Source organism: Notamacropus eugenii, chromosome 6, assembly GCF_028372415.1.
Source record: "Notamacropus eugenii isolate mMacEug1 chromosome 6, mMacEug1.pri_v2, whole genome shotgun sequence".
NCBI lineage: Eukaryota > Metazoa > Chordata > Mammalia > Diprotodontia > Macropodidae > Notamacropus > Notamacropus eugenii.
The window spans coordinates 45,841,798-45,862,799 of NC_092877.1; the positions used below are offsets into that span (position 1 = coordinate 45,841,798).

The window sequence follows — 21,002 nt, forward strand, 5'->3', positions numbered from 1 at the left end:
GGGAAGAAATCATTCCAGCCACACTCATGGATGGCAGACTAAGGCATATTGACTGCCCAGCAACCTTTCTCAGAAGTTCCTAACTTAGTTGTACATGTTTCCTTTTTCTCTACATTCTCTCTCTCTTTTTAATCTCATTGATGCTTGTGGTTTCAGCAACTAGCTCCATGCAGCCAATTCCCAAATCTGTGTTTATGTTCCTGGGCCATGGATCCATACATCTCTGATTGTTATGGGATATCTTTACCTTAGCCCTTCATATCCATCATGCCAAAAACATACTCATTCTTTTTCTCCTCCTAGTTTCACTGGTTTTTTCTATGACACTGCCAGTAGCCCTGTTTTCTCATGTCTGTAAGGCTGGTTTTGTTATTGATGTCTTCTCTGTTACCTTTCCTTAGCTGGCCATCAAGTCTTTCCCTCCCTCTGCATCCCTATAACATTTCCCATGGCCATCCCTACCCTCTTCTCAGTTCTCCCACGGTCCAGATCTCATTTCCAGTCAGCCTTTCTAAGTCTTCTTCCCACCTCCATCCTTCGTACCACCAACACATAATTTAACCGTTTCTAGGCTCAGAAATTTTAGTGTCCCCCTATCTGCCTCCCAAGTAAATTTCAAATGTTTACTTTTGGTCTGACCTTGTCTCCAGTCTTCAAGGCCTTCAGCTTTGTGTGTTATGTGCCTCATTTATGCATTCTCTGTTCACATGATCTAGGCCTAACCTCTGCTGCCTGAACCTCCTGGGTTCTCTGTTCCCAGCGTTCCATATTCCTGAAGATCCTTCCTCCCCCTTCACCTGGTGAAGCACTATCTGTCTTTCAAATCTCACCTCAGTGCTGCCTCCTCCTTCCTTTATGCTCTAAATCTGTAATGACCTTCCACCTTGGACCTTATTTAGCCTTTTTGGGGGGTAGCTTTGTAATGTACTTGCCATAAAAATTATTATAATTGTATTTGCAGTCTGTGCCCCTAAGAAAATATAAATTCTGTAAGGTGAATGGCTGTGTCTTAGGCAATGATAACAAAAGTTCACTTTATTAGGAGCAGTAATAGCAGTAGCTAACAATTATGTAGCGCTTTAGAGTCTGCAGAGCGCTTTATACGTATGATAGTTTACTTGGGCCTCCCAACGAATCTCTAAAGTAGGACTGTTAAGTCCATTTGACAAAGGAGGAAGCCAAGACTGAAAGAGATTAAGTGGTCTGCCCAGGGTCATTGAGTCCTGAGCTCCATCCTCTGTGCCACTGAGCTGCCTTTTAAGGTTTGCTGAGTGCTTCCCATACCGTGTGAGTTAAATTTGGTCTCTACCCTGGTACTATGTTTTCACACACCTCTTGCTTATTTGTTGGATATCTTTTCCTACCCGTAGGTGATTATCAGTGTTGTCACCGGCCTGCCAGGCTGTCATGCCAGTGATCTAAGTGCTTTCCTGGTCACTCTGCACAAGGAGTATGGAAGGTTGGTATGGCTGATCTTGTCTTTGTTCTGGGTGAAAAGGATTTAGCAGGTCTCAGTCTGATGAAAGGGCACCTTGGCCGTGTGCTTGGCTGTGTCCCCATGCAGGCATGAGCAATTGGACAGTTCTTTGTCAACTGTGGCCTTGTTGAAGAGGTAAATAAGGGCAGTGACCATTATGGAAACTTGGGGAAATAATGGGCTAAGGCATCTTTGTAATCTGATCCTCTGAAGATGTATGAATCCACGCCAAAGCAAGGGCTGTGTACTAAGGGATTTCTAGAGCCTAGCGTGCAGGACACCTGCTGAGGTTTTCCCACATTTCACACAGACCATCTCTCTATTTGGCAAGAAATGCTCTTTAGAAAGCCTTACTGAATGCTTAACCCTAAATGCACTCAGGATGAAGAGTGGGACAGGCATTTTTGGACTACGTCAGTGTGGGGATTTGTTTTGCTTGCTGATGCATATCTGTGACACTTGTTTGGTTTGGTTTGGTTTGGTTTTTGGTGGGGGGTAGGAGAGAGAGAAAATAAATGCTAGTTAATTGGGAAAAAAAATTAAGACCTGCTGACTGAGATGCTTAGCTGGGCTTTGATGTCTGTATGTCCAGGCTTTGTCTGAGAGGAAGGAAGAAAGGAAGGAAGTGGTGGAGAGCTAGAGGAGGAGTAGGTTTGTCTGGAAACCCTGTAAGGGGAGGTCCTTGGGAAGTGCTGGGGAACCCTGTTCTTGTTAAGTGCTGACAGATTGACTAAATAGCAGCCTGTCTAACTAGCCTTGGGCTTCCATTCCTCTCAGGTTAGTCAGTCAGTCGGTAAACATAAATTAAAGGCCTTCTCTGTTCCAGACCTTGTGCTAAGCACTGAGGATACAAAGAAAGGTAGAGACAATCCTTGTGCTCATAGAACTCACAGTCTATCCCAATTTTTTCCAGTCTACCCACTTTTACCCTAGTACATGTTAATTTGAGCAGAACTAGGTTTTAAGTAATCCAAACTTGTACAGGTCTTTTGTAAAATCAAATAAAGGAAAATTTTAGGATAAAATTCTCTGGGCTCTACAAATCAGTATTTCTCTCTCCACAAGCTTATTTTCATATTTTTACTTCTTTGTCTAAGTTGCTAGTAAATACTTTTGAAAATGTGCTTGTGGTTTGGAATTAGTTATGAAGAGGGAGTGTCCATGTAGATCAAACAAAAGCTTTTGGTCGCAAAAAATGAGAGCATGGGAAGGAGGGAGGGCTTTGGGGTCTGAGCATGATTAAGGTTATAGAGGAGCTCCAAAAAAGAGCAGGCTGCAGATGGACTCTGGGATTTTAGACCATCCTTCCCTGCTTCCTTTCTTCCCAGAGCTGGCAGAACGTGGCCTTGCACAATCCCTTCTTCTGACTTTTCAGCTCTGTTCCATACCACTCAACAAAGAACAGTGGCTTCTCTTCAAGCAGTTCTCATTATAACCAGAATAATTGATAGAAGTCATCTAAACAGCAATTGGGGAAAAAAATCATGCTATGTCTCAGTGAGTTTGTGTTGTCTCTAGGTGGATGGTATACAGGCAGACCATGGACACCTCTGAATGTTTCAGTGCAGCCCACTTCCAGAGATACTTGACCAGCGCCCTGGAGGCCCAGCAGAACCGCAGTGCCAGACAATCAGCGTACACCCGGAAAAAGACCAGATTATTGGTGGTGTTACAAGGGTAAGTTCCCGAGAAGATGTGGCTAGACACCAACTCCTCTGAAAAAGACCAGAGAGTATGTCAGCAGTGGGACTGACTGGTCAGCCCCCAAAGCTGTGCCAGTGTTAGGCTGCATAAAGAGAGGATCTGGAAGGAGCAAGGTGATAGTCTTGCTCTTCTCTGCCCTGCTTAGACTGAAGCAAGGTCATTAGGTTCCATTCTGGCAGGGTCCCAAGAGGCTGGAGCCCATGCTTTATGAGGATTGGTTAGAGGAGCTGGGAGTCATAGCGATGATTAACCTTTAGCTTATGAAGTTCTGATGTTGGAACTCTTGCTTAAAAAGTCATAGAAAGAGGAAAAGGAATGATTTGTACAAAAATGTTCATGGATGCTCTATTTATAATTGCAAAAAATTAGAAACCGCCTTTATATACAACAATTGGAGGGTGGTTGAATAAATTATATGTTAATATAATGAAATACTATGGTACTGTTAAAAAAAAAATGATATAAAGAGGAAAACAAAGTGGAAAAGCCCTGTATGAGGTGATGCAGAGTGAAACCAACAAAAAGAAAATCACATATTCAGGGCACACATACTGATGACATCTTTTGTTTCGGTTAGAGACTGAAAAAATGAATGAAAATTCTACCATCAGAAGTGGCAGAACTTAAACAGACCTAGAAGACCCAAAACAAAAGCATTTTCTTTGATCGTTTATGGTTTGTTAGTTCATATAGCTTTTTGAAGGCTAGGGATGTGATGTAAAATTTTGACCCCTGTTTTATGTCTACATGTTGGGTGAATCAGCTCAGTGGTACAGAACACTAGACTTGGAGGCAGGAAGATCTGAATTCAATTTGCTCCAGAATTTACTAAGTCTGACCCAGGAAAGTCATTTCAGCACGCTAAACCTCAGTTTCCTCATCTGTTAAATGAGGATAATAATGCACTCAACTTGAGGAGATTGTTTTAAGTATCAAATGAGGTACCTGTTAAGTGCTTTGCGAACCTTAAAGTGCTATATAAATGCCAGCTTTTATTATTGAGTTTATAATTTTTAAAACCTTTTTTTAGAAGTTACAGAAAGACCAAAATTTTCTTAACAACTACAGCCATCCCTCTGAAAGTGGAGTTGAGTAGTTGCCATCGATAGGAAACTCCTCCTCCTTGGAGATCTACTAGGAGAAGCTGGATAAACCCCTGGTCAGGAATGTGCAGTGGGGATTTCCATCAGATAGTGGTGAGACTTGGTGTCCCTCATGGAACTCAGGCGCAGTGATCGTGTTCACAATCAGTCACAGCCCAAATTGGCTCATTGTTTCCACTAGGGAATAGGCTGAGGAAAAGCTGTCTTTGTGCCCCTACTCTGACAGTACGGCTTCTTAAAGAAGGAGGGCTGAGGTCTAAGAGATGGAGGAAAGGGGTTAGACCGCCCCCCCACCATCCCAGGCAAGGTACAACCCTGCCAAGAGCTTTCTTTGCCTTGACTTTTTAATCTAGTGTATATGCCACTGTTGGGGCAAATGAGTAGTCTGAACCTTTAAGCAGCTGGCGTCAGCCTTGTCCATTTCTTTTTAGCAGTTCCAGAATGAATTCTAGCCCAGTGAGTAAGGAGCAGCGCTAGGGTGTGGGACTGGGAGCAAGATAAGGAACTTTACAATACGCATCTGATGGAGTTTCCACCTTCCTTGGTAGAGGGAAAATTGTTTGTTTTGAGATTCAGATTTCTAGTGTTCCTGACTCCACCACCTTCCCCACAGCAATCTCCACACAACGGCCAAAATAATAACCTTCCAAAGGCCCAGGTGTGACTGCTTCACTCCCCCTTATCTCCGACATAAAGGTCAGTCTCCTTAGTCTAGCATCCATGTTTCCAACCTTATTTCATAGTACTTTATTTCAGGAACTCTACATTCCAGTCAGGCTGATGAACCTCTAGCCATTACACCTTCCAGGATCCACCTTTTGTTAGTGCTTTCCTACCAAATTTTCTTGGTGGTGTACTGTTTCCTTGTACTACTCTCCATCCCCGAGAATATAAATTCGTTGGAGGCAAGGGCTCTTTCTCATTTTGTGACTGGTACCTTGTCCATAGTGGGATGTAAGAAATATTTACTGAATTGTTGATTCTCCAGTTCACAACCAGAGTAGCTGTTTCACAACTGGAAGTTTTGGCAAGAGCAGCATCTTCCATGTGACTGGAGTGAAGACTGGTCTTTCTTTCATACAAAAGACCTTGCTCCTGTCTTAGCAAGTCAGGACCCTCAGATTGAGTTACTGTAGCACCTGAATTGACCCGTAGCGTCTCTATGGAAATCCACAGCTTGTATTCAATATTGTATCTCTAGAGCAGTGTTATTACTGGCTAGGCCTGTGCCCTTGAGGCTCCAATATTGAATCCTGACAGTTTGCTTTGCTGTATGTCTTTGGTCCATCTCCTTTGGTATGAGCTGAGGTTTAAAGTTTCACTGCTTACAGATGGCTTTTGTCTTTGAACAGTTTGACTAACCCTTCAGGGGAAGTCTATTGCCCTTCTGAACACAAAGTAAGGTTTTCTTTTGTTTCCAGGGACTAGCAGGTTCCATTTGAGTTCACCAATATTGGTTGTTGGCATTGAAGGCCCTAAGGGTTAGATATCCACTGAAATTGTTGACTGACTGGTTGTTGTCTTTAAAATTGAATTAACAAAAACCCTTCACCTGATTAAATCATAAATTCAACTGAAAATACAAAGGCAGAGAAAGTAATAGACTTCAGGAGACAGATCCTTAGGAAGTATCCTTACTTTGGACAAAAAATGCTATTCCCCCCTGTTTGATGGAGGTGATCTTAAGACAGAGGCAGATGAAGAAGAACCACGGATTTTACTACTCTAGTAAGAAAATCTACCTTCAGCTAACGTGTGTTATATACCTGTTATGTGCCTGGGATTGTGCAGAGAGAGCTGTAAAATCACAAGCCCTGCCTGAGTAAAGTAGAATACTGACAGAATCTGTATGATTTCAGACATCTGAGCAAAGGAGAGACCTGAGCAAAGCGTTCCAGGACAATTTGAGAAAGTGCTTCCAGCTGGTGAGGGTCAGGGAGGGTTTCTTGGAAGAGTGTGGCACCTGAACTGTGGCTGGAAGAAAAACCAGTTCCATCAGGGGAGATGATGGAGGAATGCATTCTCAATAGAGTATGGTTGAGATGCAGAAGATCGATAAACTGAGTGTTTGATAAGCTTGGTAACAGTTGAGCTTCCCCTGCAAGCACTAGCCCCCTGAGATTGTGAGCTCTTTCTGTACCCCCAGTCCTCTGCTCCCTGCCTGGAACAATGTAGGCTCTTCATCAATGTAATTGGCTGACTGATTAAAAAGGGTCCTCTTCTGGCACTTTTATCCAATGAAGCTTCTCTGGGCCAGGGGCAGGAAGGCCCCTTCTTTATTTGTATGCCCAGTGCTTTATTACTCTGTCTAGCCATTGTGTTAGACCAGGAGAGCTAGTTGAAGGCCCTAGCATTACTGGGGGTCCATGGATTAAAGGCTCTCTCTCTCTCTCTCTGTCTAGGAAGAACTTGGCTCCCCTGGGCTTGGGCTGCTAGCCTGGAAGATTTAAGCTTGTTTTGTACTTTATTTTTTTCCTTTTGAATGAGTAAAGGTTAATTCTCTGCTGAAAATGTTTTGAAAATTTAGGACAGTCTGATGGGGGTCCCCGCCCATTCCTCTCTAAGGGAAAAGCTATTGTGTTGAAATGACTGAAAAGCCCTTGGAGGCTGGTTTGAAAGACTTTCATTCGAGCGGCTTATTGTCTAATTCTGCTCTAGGAAATGAGAATCGGTGTCTCACATACCAAACTTTATCTTTTTTTCTCCAAAGATTTTTTTTTTTAATATGAGAGAAAACAAGGCCAACCTCCTAGGTCTAAGATTTAAAAGTAGTGATTTGTCTAAGGGGCAAGAATTTTAAAGAAGGTGTGAGAAGTTTGAGGTCAAAGTCTTCTTACTGTCCCCCTAAATGATCTGAAAAAGAGGATGAGTAAAATGTGACCTCTTTTTCTAAGAGTAGAATGCATTGAAGTTCTAACCGCTGGGTCCCTTTGCAGCCCATGACTGAGAGGAATTTTGTATTGTATGGCAGTGTATATGCACTGCTCTCCACTCAGTCTCTCCATTATCATTTTGCAGAAGTGAGGAAACCATAACACTACTCTTTAAATCCCTCAGCATTTTCTGAAGGGTGGGGAGTGAAGGCTTTGAATTATTTTTCTCCCTTTAGGAGATCTGAAGTTGATAAGTGACAGGCTAACTCCTTTCGACAAAGCTGTAAGGGAGAAGCCCAAACCAGCAGGGGATTTGCCTTACTGGGGTGTTAGGGAATCACACTCATCCTCAAATAGGTGGAATAATAAATTGAGAGATGGATATAATGTAGGAAGACCCAGCATTACAATCCCAGGCAAGTCAACTAACTTCTCCATGGCTTAAGTTTCTTGATCTATAAAAGGAGGTTAGACTGAATGGCCATTTAATGTCCCTTCTAAATCCAATCTCTCATGGTACTTGTTATGACTTATAAATTGAGTTTGGGCCTTAGAGAAATTTTAGGAACAAGCTATTCTAGTTTTAAATGTAAGGATAACTGTTGGTTGCAAGTGTCCTTCCCCCAATGTATTTTCGGCTCCCCTACTCTTCCTACCGTAGGGCAGACTGACAGATGTCCATGGTTAGGTAGGCCTGCTCTTGGAGTAGGACAGTTAATCCTCCAGTAGGAAGACAAGGAAGACCTTGAATAAGTCTTATAAACTGGATAAAATGCAGGAGAATAAGGTAGCGCACTTCAAACCCAAAAGAAACCCTGTAAGATACTAGATGGGGACAGTGGCTAGAACAGGAGGTATAGTGTTCTATAGGCTGCACATCTATGATCAGATCTCCTATTATCCTTGCTCCATGGTGCTTGAAAGGGTTATAAAGTGCTTTCCTCACAGTGGTTTTGCAGAAGACGGAGACAATGGAAGAGTGATGTGATAGAAAGTAATTTTTCCACTTTTTCATCATTGGTTAAAATATTATCAGAATGTGTCTAGTTTGTATGTCTTATGTGTTAGAGTGAATGTTGAGAAACTGGAATGGATCCAGAGAATAGCTGCAAATAGGTTCCAGAAAGAAATACTAAAGGGATTGGGGCTTTTGAGCTTAGATAATAGAATCATAAGGTGGGGGAACCCCAAATTTTAATTCTAGATCCTAATTTCTATATTGCTTTAAGAATTACAGAGTGAGTTCTTCACAATAACTGTGAAGGGAGTGTAAATTTTATAGTTCATTATACAAGGAAGGAGACGGAACCCCAGAGAAAGGAAGTTTCTTACTTAAGGCTACACCATAAGAGGCAGAGTTCCCCTGCTCAAACTCAGACCTTCTGGTTATGTCTAGTACTTTATTTCACCATATTGCCTCTTGACAATGATGATGATGGTGATGATAACTCAACATTTTTGTAGCACTTTACAGTTTGTAAAGCACTTTCCTAACAATAATCCTAATAATAATAATAGGTGGTCCAAGTAACATATTTAGTTTATGAGCAAAACTAAGGGTTTATGAATAAGAAGTCTTAGATGTTAGCTGTTAACAGTACCAAAAGCCATAAGATTGACTTTTTTAAAATCATGTTTTCAAATCAATATGATTCTGAATTTAATAATCTTACACATTTTTTAATAAGTGAGGACATGGTTGCTTGCTTTTAGTAAATATGTTTTTAAAATTTGGAATAATATTCACCTCAAAAGTCCTTTGTAAAAGTTTTTATTTTCCTGTTACATAAACCAAAATGGGAGTGTTTTATTTCCAGTTCACTGTATTTTGCTTGTTTCCATCAAAGTCTTTAGATGTCTCTTTAGTAATATCCATTTGCTTAAAGGGATGGATGGAGGCAAACTGGGTTGTTTAATGCTATGTGTGCTAGGGGAGCATCTGACAGGTCCTACACCAAGCTGCAAAGTATGGGCCTTTTTCGATTGCGGGCTTGGCAATGGACTTACACCAGAGACCAGCCTCACTAATTGTAGAGACGCTAATTGGCTACAGATAGTCATGAAACTGTCTACTAGGTTACTGTCTATGCTGTTGAAGGAAATACTGACACTGAGAACACCATGTCTCCTCTGAAGAATTGTTTTATTTGTAAATTCCTTTGGTGTTTTGGCAAAACTATGGAATTATTCCTTAAAATGTGGTAGCATAACGTATTGTTCATGAGGCTTACTTGGAGAGAACATGAACTGTAAGTGTAGCCATTTTCATAATTACGTTTCTTCTGTATTTGTGACTTGATGTTCAGTTAGGCTCTTAATTTTTTTTCAGCCGAACTTTTCCTTTCTTGCCTCTTCAGATTTTTCAGTGTTATCCAATTGTCAATAATAGAAATTCTTACAAAAATAGTGGGAAAAAATTCTAAAAATATAAATGAGCTATTTTACATGCCTCTAACAAGACAAAGCAGCCAACACTACTGGGTTACTGATTCTAGATCTGTAAGAAGCCAGTTTTTCAAACAAATGCTTCATCTTTCTTAAATGGCCAAGTGAGTAGCTTTGCTGTTTGTGCTACTTCTTTCATTACAACTTTTCTCTATGCGAAGTTCCAGGGTTCCACAGAACGTAGTTTGAATAATGACAAATCATCTAAGACAGATAAATAACATTGAATTACAGACTCACATAGTATTAGAGGTGAAAGAGGCTCTAGATATTATTTCTTCCAACCTCCACATTTTACATATGAAGAAATTTAGGCCTAGAGAAAGTAGTAAATCCTAGCCAGCCTTCAAGACCAACTTAAATAACACTTCTCCTGTGAAGTTTCTCCCTGATTTCCCCATTCAGAATCCTCCAAGAACTTTATTGTCACTTTTTACTCCTACTCTCCATTGCATTATATTTGTGAGATTAATTTGATGCCTGCCCCCTCCCTCCTTCCCTCCATGTTTGTATACTCTTTCTTACATACCCCAGTTAGGAAAAATAGGAAGTTCTACTTCCTTCTTCCTCTTTTCTACATGAATGTATTTATTCTTTTTGCCCTCCCTTCTCTTTCCACTCTTAAAACACTCAGAACAGATCTAGTCCACTCCCAAGGCCTCTGTTTTTCTTATTAACTCCCTCAATGCCCTTTAAAGACATTAAGGCTTTGAAGGGACACTTGTTTCTCCTCCTCCATTGGCATGTTAGCACTAATCATACTACATTTCTTCCCAATTGCTCAAACAAATTCACCTTTCTAAGTTTCTCTCTACTCTTGTGTTTATATTTGAAAGTTCTCCCTTAGCTCCCTTTTCATCAGAATTGCTTAAAAATCCTCTTTTCCACTAAAGGTCTATTTTTTTCCTTATAAAATTACATTCAACTTTGCAGGGTAAGTTATTCTTGGTTGAAAGCCTATCTAGTTTGACTTTTCAAATGTTGCATTCCAAGATCTCCTCTCATTGTTAGGAGAAGCCACCAGGTCTTACGTGATCCCAACTGATGTTACTTGGTACTTGAATTATTTCTTTCTGGATATTTGTAGAATTTTTTCTTTGATCTCAGAACTTTGGATTTGGGTTATCACATTCCTTGGACTTTTCTTTTAAGGGTTACTTTCAGTATGTAATCTGTGCATTCTTTCTGTCTTCATTTTACCCTCTGGTTCCAAAAGAGCTGGATAGTTTTAGTTTAGAATATACTGAAATATAGTGTCTAAGCTTTTTGTCATGCAAAATTTTCAATGATTATTAGATCATGTCTCCTTGATCTGTTTTCTAAGTCAGTTTTATGTAACGTGCAGGTAATTCCAATTTTTTCCAGTTTTTTTGGTATCATTGATTTTTGTTTGGTATATTCCAGTTTTCAGGTATTCCATTTCATGGAATTAGAGGTTAGGTTTTATGCCAGTTCTAGGCTCTGTTCCCTGTTGTCCTCCTGGATGGAGCAGCCAACCCTACTTGATTTCACTCTGGGTCACCTTGTTTTCTGTGCTGACCTGTGCCTCCTGGGGCGAGGCCCCTTTGGATCTTTGAGATTCAGAGGGCTGAATCTTCAGGGCTCTTTCTGTATATGGATGGCAGAATATTAGGGATCTCCAGACATTTGGTATGGATTATTCTTGTTGGAGTGCTCTGACACTGTGCTAGTCACTGCCCCCTGACACTCCTGGAGCCTTCCAAGCTTCCTATTTGAGGGTTTTCTGACCTGAGGCCTTTTTGTGCTCTCCACTCTTGCTGCCTCTGCACACTGAGCTTTATAGGCTACATGTACATCTGGCCTGTCTTTGGTCACACAGGGGATGCTGACACTGACTTTGCTGCTGACCCTTTTCCTATTACCCTCGAGCTTCTGGTTTTCTTTTTATTCAGTTATGACATAAAAGAACTCCACACAGTTTATTATTGGATTTCTTGATCATTCTTTGTTCTGGTGTCAACTTCAGGGTTTTGCTGAAGTCATTATGTCGGAAGTGGGTGGTTTGCATCCGTTCAGGCAGCCATCTTAGCTGTAAGTTCCAATTTGCTCATCACTTGTGCTATTTGCCATACATGGTTGTTATGAAGAAAGCGCAATCATTATGATCTCTTGCCAGCCACTATAATTCAACTCATATTTATTAAGTACCTGTTGTGTGCAGAGTAATATGCTTGGTGCTGAGAATATAAAAACAAAATGAGAAATAGCCCTTGTTCTTAAGAAGCTTAAATTCTGTATGTGTGTGTGTGTGTGTGTGTGTGTGTGTGTGTGTGTGTGTATGTGTGTGTGTGTGTGTGTGTGGTGGGGAACATAACACCTAAACAGTTAAGTTACATGCATTATGGTTGAGAAGGAATGGATTACTAATAATGAAGAGGACCAGGAAAGGCTTCCTGTAAGACATGGCACATGGAGCAAGCTTTGAAAGAAGCTAGGGACTCTTAAGGAGTCGGGAGGAAGATGTGCACTCTCAATGTGGGGGAGGAGAGGAACAGCCCCTACCAAGGTGGGGAGCTGGGGTGCCAAGTTTGGGAGTAGCAAGGGGGTCATATAGTATGTGCAGAAGAGTATCATATGAAGTTAGACAAGAGAGGTGGGGGCAGGGGAAGTGAAATTGTCAAGGGCTTCCTATGCCAAGCTGAACAATGGAATATTATTGTGGCAGCTGTGAGAAAGATGGATTGGAGAGGGGAGGGGACCAGCTGTAGTTTATCATAGTAGTCAAGGTGGCAGATGACATGAGCCTGCACTCGTGTGTTGGTTACGTATGTGGAGAAGAATGTGAGATATGGGATGAAGGTATGATTGACCAGACTTTGATAACTGATTAGATATGGGGAAGTTTGCAGGAAGAGTCAAAGAGGTCTTCAAGGTTATTATCTCGGACATTTGGGAAGGGGGTGGTGCTGTCAATAGAAAAAGAGAAGGGTGGAGGGTGCAAGGTTTGGGGGATGAATGTCTTGGGCATAGTAAATATAAGATGCTTAAAGGGAACATCCAGTTCCCTGTGCAACAAGCAATAGGTGATAAAGTGTTGGAACCCAAGGGAGGAATCAGGGCTACATATATAGGTCTGGAAGTTGTCTGCATGGAAATGATTATTGAACCTGTAGTTGATGAGTTCAGCAGAAAGAAAAGAGAAAAGGCTCAGGATGGACAAGTAGGGCGACACTCACTTGTTAAGGTATCGGACATGGATGGTGATTCAGCAAAAGAGGCAGAGGAGAGCTAGGTAGATAGGAGGAGGAGATAAGAGCATGAGAAGAATCAGGGGAGAAGGAGAGAGCTGACAAGATGAAGGCCTGATCATCACAGTCAAACACTGTAGAGATAAAGAAGGAGAAGAGCTGAAAAAAGGCCATTGGGGGAGATGAGAATGATTGTAGATGAAATCTTCCAGTGGGAATTAGACCAAATGGAAGGAATGACAAGGAAAAGGATCATTTCATCGGTAGAGAAACAAGGGAGGAAAGAACATAGGATGATGTCAAGAAATAGAAGCATATCATTGTGGATGGTCTCTGTTTTCTGGATCAAGTAAGAGATGAGGTCTGGCAGTATGGGAAGTTGGATTAAATTCTTTAGTGACTCATTTATATAGCCTTCTATGATTCTTATAGTAGAATTCATTTGCCTTTAGACAGGGGACTGAAACAGACAAGTACTTACAAGTCTATAGTATCTTAAGATCAATCAACAAACTTTTATTAAATGTCTACCTACTATGTGCCCATTACTGTGTTAAGTGCTAGGGATACAAATAAAGGTAAAAAGACAGCCTCTTTTCTCAAGGAGCTTTTAGTCTAATGGGAGAAGACAACAGCTGTATACGACTATGTATAGACAAGGTCTATACAAGATAAACTGGAGATAATAAACAGAGGAAAGGCATTGGCATTAAGAGGAACTGGCAAAGGCTTCTTGTAGCCTAGAAAATGGAAGACCTAAGGGAAATATGGAAGGTGTCTTCAAGTATTTGAAAGATTGCGCTTGTTCTTAGCCCCAAAGGAACAATGGATGGAAGCTGCAAAGAGGTGGGTATAGGCTTTGAAGTCAAGAAAAACTTGCTAACACTGAAAGCTGGCCCAAAGGAGAATAAGCTGCCTTTGGGAAAGGGAGGCTGTCCTCTATTGTAAGTCTTCAGACAAAAGTCGGATGGTCACTGGTTGGTCACTGACCTCTGTCAGAATCACAAGTGGCTTCCCTCTCCTTGGGCTGATGCTTCCTGGCACTGGTCAGCCTGGCTGGTTCAGGCTTTTGTTTTCCTCTTCGGCTACTGCCCTCACTTAGATCTCTTGTACTCATTCTTTTCATACTTGTGTGTGACTCCGGAATGTTCTTAGTTCCCATTTTTCTTCCTTATTAGAATCGTTTTGTTTTTGGGGGGCAAGATTTCATTCTAGAGAACTTCCCAATCCCCTTGACCTGATTGTCTTCAGAGCCTTAGGCTTAGGATCCTACTTATCTTTTCTCTGAGTTCTTTGAAGTCTGTTTTCCTAAAGCCTAGGTTAGCTGTAGATCCATGTCTAGAATTTCTCTCCTTATTGTTACTTCTAAGATGTCATCATAACTTCTTTCAGAGGTTCCTATGTATTATATGTGTATGTGTTTCCTAATCTCTTATTTTAACAAAGAATATTTTTCCAGTATTTTAATAATGTGCTGCATCCTAATGACAACTTATGTTAAGGAGGTCTCTTTGGTCACAGACAGCATAAGAATTTGTTTTCCTGACTGTACATATGTATTACAAGGGTTTTCTTTCCAATGTGTGTGATAATTGGAGGGTAGAAGGGGTGAGCTATAGCTATCAGAGGGCAAGAAAGAAAAGAACCATTAGAGCATTATTTCTAAAAGCATTGAAAAGGACCAAAAGAGAATGCAGATAAATAGGACAGTTTTGAAAGCTATACATTGAATTTATTCTATATTTAAAAGGAAAAGCCAGTCATAGTGATAAGAGATTCACAGTTTCTTATACAATCCTGTTTTTCTATTCTCCTTTGTTTATGGAATGTTCATCTTTGTCATTTATTAAGTTCAAAGATCTCTAGTTAATATTGTTTAGTACTTATTCTCTGCACATTGAGGTTTAGAAATTTTACCATTAGTTGCCCATTTCTCTTGTCTCTTACAGCTATACAGATGTTATTGATGTTGTCCAGGCTCTCCAGACTCACCCTGACTCAGATGTGAAGTCTACTTTTGAAATTGGCACAATCACTACATGCGTGGAGCCCCGGAGCTGCTACATGGAGCACAGGTAATCCTCAGCCACCGGGACTTAAGGAGCTGTGTGGGAGGGAGTTGTTCTTTTCAGAAGGAATCATCTTTTTAAAGCAGACTTGTTTAATTTTACTTCTTGAAGGGCGTTCATTATTTTTCCTTACTATGTGGCAGATGCTCAGTAAATTCTCATTAACGTACTGATTATTGCCAGGAACTCAGAAGTCCTTCTCCAGGCTACAAGAAGATCCCAGAAGAGATCTCTAAAGTTACTTAGTCCAATCCTCTACTTTGTCCAGGAATGCCCCCTGAATTATCCTTGATGAGTTTGAATGTTTCCAGGGACAGTCAGTTCCATTCCAATGTTGGATAACTCTCATTGTTAGGAAGTTCTGGAGAATACCGAGTCTACATCTCTGTGGCTTTTGTTCTGTGGTCTTAGTTTGGTTTTTTAGAGCTATATACTAAGTAAATCTAACTTGTCTTGCAGATAAAGATCCTGCAAGTATTCTGATTTCATACAGCAAGTGGGGCATGAAGTGTATTTTCTTAGAAAGCATGGTCCCATTAACATCCTCTTTGTCTTTTGTACACATCTTACCTACAAAGGGGTCTGGTATGCAGATGACCTTGGACTTTTTGGTCAAGTTGAGAGAGGACGGGTCACATAAGTGAGGTTTTCTCAACATCAAGTTTGCCCGAGGGTTCTGTGCTTTCCTCTTTGGAGAGCCTAGACATACTTGAACATGTGGGGAGAGACTCTACTGCTTTTAGAAATCTTGGCCTTCTAGTCTAGTGGGAAGAGCCCTGGATTTAGAGTTGGAAGGGCTTAGAGATCCCTTTCAAAACTAACTCTCTAATCCTAGGAACAGATGTAACTGGGGACAATGTGACATGACCTGGAGAAAAGTATTAAGAATTGAAACGTGTTAGGGATCTTGCTTGTTGGAACTAAATGCCACTGGGAACATTCAGGGGAGTGAATAAAGCAGGTTGTTGATCTTAATTCCAGGAATAATTCAGGACAAAGTCACAGAATCAGTAAATCTCATACTTGAAACTATTAAATGACATTGATAGTGTAGACGCCACTCTTACCAGCTGGGCCAGAAATTTCCTCTCTATTTTCTCTGCTCTTCTGCCTGAGGTATAAACTCTGCTTCTTCCTCAAATATCCTGATATTTTGTTGTTGTTGCCTTTTTCTCTTTTGTTCCACTAGACTCATTTTTCCCAAAGCTTTCTAGAACTAGATAAGGAATTTTGTCCCACCTTGGCCCTAAAGTTAAGATTCCTAACATACTCCTTTAATTGTATCACCCTCTGCTTAGGAACTTTCTTTGTCACTTTTTCCATGCTTTACAAAATCCAACCAAATCCTCTTGTCCTGACAAAGGGTTCTCTAATTTGAACATTCTTGCCTCCACACTTTTGTTCATATTATTCCCCCTCCAGGAAATGCCCTTCCCTCTCCTCTGCCAATCCAAATTCTAACTATCTGTCAAGGCCTAGTCTAAGCCATCCACCAAGCCTTTCCTGACCACCCAGCCCTCATTTATCTCTACCCAAAAGTCCATTTAAGCATTGTGTCTAACTAAGAATGTACTTCCTGTGATTTTTGTCCACCAAAGGAAGAAAAAAATTGAGTTGCATTGTGGGCTCTGTGGATAGTAAGTTGTAGTAAGATTGCCAGCTTCTGGTCTCAAGGAGTTTTCTAGTCCCTTAGGCTCTTGCTCTAGCATCAATTCAATTCAATATTTGTCCAATTTCTTCTGTGTATAGTGCACTGTGCTAGGGATACTGTTTCAGAGATGAAAAAAGAGTTGCAAAATGTTAGAGTTGGGAAGGACTTCAGAACTCATTGAGTCCAAGCTTACCCAGTGATACGATATCCCCATCAGATACTCGTGGCCTCTGCTCGGAGATCTTACTACTCGCAAGTCAGCTTAGTCTTCTTATTAGAAAGGTATTCTTTATAGGGAGCCAAAATCTGCATCTCTGTAACATCTTATCTGGTGCTCTGAGTTTGGTTCCTTGGGGCCAAGCAGATCAAGCCTTATCCTTCTTGTCAGGAAAGTTTCCAGCTTGTCTAAAGCACAACATTCTGCTTGCTTTAGATGTGTTCTGAGTAGGGCAGACATAGCAGGATAGCCATCTTCTTGGCAACAGGCAGCGGGCCTTGATGGCATCACCTAAAAACAGTGACGAGGCTCTTTGCTTCTATGTCTTTCTGTCACTGCATGTTGAACCCATGGTTCATTTATGTATGTGTGTTGTGTGTTGTACACACATGTGATCACATGTGTGCATGCATATAAAATAGAAACATATATGTGCATGTTGTTTGCCCTGTTTGAATATTAGCTCCTTGAGAGACTTTTGTCTCTGTGTCCTCAGTGCTTAGTGTAATATCTGTCACATAGCAGCAAATGCTTAATAAATGTTTGTTGATTGGATTACTGATTGATAAATCTATCCTATTAAGATCTGTCCCACCATTGTGGCCTATCAGAATCTTTTTGGATCTTCAAGCCATCACTGAATCTGCTGCGTGCTAGGCACTAGGATAGAAATATGCAGACTGAAACGATCCCCATCACAATGAGCTTCCATTCTAATGGGGAAAGGCAGGGGAGCAAATGTCCCTTGTGTGATTTGTCCCTGTGTGACATCTGTCACTACATGTTTGACCTGCCTTCTCTTCTGGTCATGCGTCATTTGATGCTTCTCCTGTAAAATTCTTTCTTAGTATTAGACTATAATCTAATAACTATATTTGGGCATATATTATTCTATTGTATTATATTATGTTATATATTATGTATTCCATTTTGTTTTCATAAATCTGTATACATATAAACACATACATGTATACACATACGTGTATGTATATGTATATGTATATACATCGGCTAAATGGCTCACTGGGCTAGGAGCTTGTTCTAGCTTGTTGAGGTCTGTTTGTGTCCTCAGACAATCAGTCAACAAACATTTATTTACTCTTACGTTATGTTAAATGTGAGGGACACGAAGGCAAACAAACATTCCCAGTCCCCAAAGAGCTCAGTCTTCTGAAAATGCTAAAGTACCTCCCATCAAGGAGCTTACAGTTTAGTAGCAGAATAAGACATATGTAGTACAAATTAAGATGTCATATCTAAATCGAAGAGGTCAGATAGGGAAATGGAAAGATTTGAGAGGGGAGGGAAAGGATCCTTGAAATTAATGGCACCTGAGCTCCAGTCTTGAGGGGAGAGAGAGGATTTCAACAGGGAGGGACGTACAAAGCGTTTGTGACAAGCCTCCCAGCAGGCCCTGAGCTCACTTGTCAGATCTGTGTCTTCTAATCAGTTTGGTGCTGGAAGTGGCTTTCCCTGGGGGAGATGTTCGTCCTGTGCTAAGCACCATGGGGTGGTCCATGGACAACAAGCCCAGCAGACTCCAGGAAGTGCATGTGCCATGAGACTGTACTGTGAAGAAAAGCCCTGTCCCCAAGCTGCCATGGATTTTTTCAGTGCAGGGTTTGAGAGTCCCAAATAATAGCTAGCAACACTTTCAGTTGGCAAAGCACTTTACAAATATTCCCACATTTTATTCTCACAAGCCTGGAAGGAAGATGCTGCTCTGATTCCCATTTGAGGGATGCAAAGTGACCTACCCAGAGTCACATAACTGGTGAGTGACTGAGGCTGGATTTGAACTCTGATTTCTCTGCCTCCAAGCTGCCCCTGTATACCTATGGTGACTACCAAGAAACATGCCTCTGCTGCAGGGGCAGTGAGAGAGGAGGAGGAGAACAGGTTTACCCAGTGTGGGGGGAACTAGGACATCCCTATGGAAACAGCTGGCTTGGTGAGTTCTTCCTTCTCTGGAGCTAGGGGAAGCCCCTGGCTGGCTGGCCTAGACAGAGCCTGGTGAGACTGAAGGAAGTGCCAGGAGGTCCGGAGCTGAGGGCAGAGGTCTGCACGTTGCCTCTTTGGAAATGTGTTGTCTCTTCAGCTATTGAGAAATACTCACCATTAATCACAGAAATTCTCAGTGCTTGGGGGGTGGGGGGAGGAATTCCATTTCAGAGGAAATACAGTGAAATAATACAAGGAACAGCTTCATTTAGTAGCACGACGTCCATTCCTGTTAAAAACCAGACTCCTGCTGTCATAGGATGCTCCTATTTTCCTCTCCCCCTTTCTTGAAGCCTTTGCTCCCCTTGTCTTCTAGAGCCTGCCCTGGTTCTCCCCTTCCTCGGTAGGTCTGCTTCTACTTCTCATTCCCCAAGCCTGCCTGCAACTCCAGACCCACCCTGCTTCTTTTGGCTAATTGCTTTACTGATCTCTCGGGGATCTCATCTCCCATCACCTCTATTCAAATAACTCTGGCTCTGCATTTCCAGTGGTGACCTCTCTCCTGAATTTTTCCCCACCTCTCACTGCCTGGTAGATGACAACCACTAGCTGCATGTGCAGCCATCTGTTCAAACTCAACATCTCTCACCTAAAACCAGCTCTCCTCCCCCACCCCCTTCCCTGTTTGTCTCAGGCACCATCATTCTCTCAGTCGCCCAGACTCAAAATCTTGACCACATGAGCTTGTCTGCTCTCCCACATCTTGTGGGCCATCTAATCCTGTCAGTCTTCCTTATTCATAAGTACCTTCCTTTCCCCTTTTCCCTCTTCACTGGGACCCTCAGCACCTCATGCAGTTGTCTACTACCTGCTCTTCCTGAGTCTTTCAGCCAGGTAAATTTATAACCAGATTAGCTGTGATATATGTAGGAAAGCTAATATTTGTCATTCTTTATGACAGAGTTCACTTCAAACAAGTGTCCTCTTTCCCAAAAGAGAAGAGCATTACTGTTATCTGATAATGTTTAGGGTAAAAGGACATACTGGGTTTTGTTTTTTCCCATTTGTGAAATAGGGATGTTGAAGATAATAAATAATTCCTGGAAAATGTTCTTTAAATAAATAATAAAGAGACTGTGAGAAAAATAGATTCACTGATACACTGTTGGTACTGTGAACTGGTCTAACCATTCTGGAAAATGATTTCAAAATATAGTTTCTTAAAAGTCACTAACCTTTAAAATATAATGTTTGACCCAAAGATAGATCCCACAAGGAGACCAAAAACAATGGGAAAAATCCTGTACCTACTATATATTGATAGCAACCCTTTTTGTAGTAGCAAAGAACTAAAAAGCAAATGAATACCTATCTACTGGTGAATGACTGAGTAAAAGATGGCATATGAACATTCTGGAATATTATTGGGCTATTTTTGTTTTCAGTCACTATTAGTTGTGTCTGACTCTTCATGGTCCCATGTAGGATGACAAACAGTGGTCTGTCATGTCCTTCTCTAGCTCATTTTACAAATAGAGCGACACAGCTAGCAAGTATCTGAGGCCAGATTTGGACTCAGGAAGATGAGTCTTCCTGATGCCAGGACCCGAATTCTCTCCACTGCACCCCCTAGCTGCCCCTCTTATGCCATAAGAAATGATACATACAGAGAATTCAGATAGATTTGGGAAGACTCATAGAGACAGATTTAGAACAAAGTAAGCCGAACTAGGACAACAGTTTCCACGAGAACCAAAATAGCGTAAAGGAAGATTTAACGGAAAGATTTCAGAACTTCAAACAACACAGTGATCAGCTGTGACTTGAGAAACCTTGAGGGAAGTTCACCTTTTGCCTCTCGGCAGAGAGGAAGTGGAATGGGGCAGCTGGGGTCAGACAAGGCCAATTGATGGGGAGAGGTAGGGCGGGGGAAGGAGTCTGTGGGAAAAGCATCACTAAAACATTTTGAACAGTTACTAAGTGCTATGTAAATATACGTGGTGATAACTCTGGAGTCTCTAAGACTGTGCCAACAGAACCCAAATTCTGGGAGATTCTACCAATTTTGAAAGACTTCAAGTATAGACTGTGCTGAGACAAGTAGGTGGTACAGCGGATAAAGCAGCCAGCTTTATCTTCCAGGGTTGTTGTAAGAATCAAATGAGAGAATGTTTGTAAAGTGCTAAATAAACTCTACTATTGTCATGATGAGGATGAGGATGCTATCAGAGGATCAGTCTAGTTAAATGGGAAGAAATTTATCATCAGAAGATCAGTCACATGAGGAGGAATCTTCTGGCCACAGCAGCTCTC

At 41.4% G+C, this 21,002-nt stretch overlaps 1 protein-coding gene across 2 annotated transcripts in view; it reads left to right on the plus strand.

The window, feature by feature from the left end:
* Positions 1-21,002, plus strand: part of DNAAF9 (dynein axonemal assembly factor 9) — a 156,060-nt gene that overhangs the window by 111,604 nt on the left and 23,454 nt on the right. For both annotated transcript variants that reach the window (XM_072619757.1, XM_072619756.1), the window contains exons 26-28: positions 1,371-1,459; positions 2,996-3,154; positions 14,761-14,886. In XM_072619757.1, the coding sequence (XP_072475858.1) occupies positions 1,371-1,459; positions 2,996-3,154; positions 14,761-14,886 (374 nt within the window). The remainder of the gene's footprint in view (positions 1-1,370; positions 1,460-2,995; positions 3,155-14,760; positions 14,887-21,002) is intronic.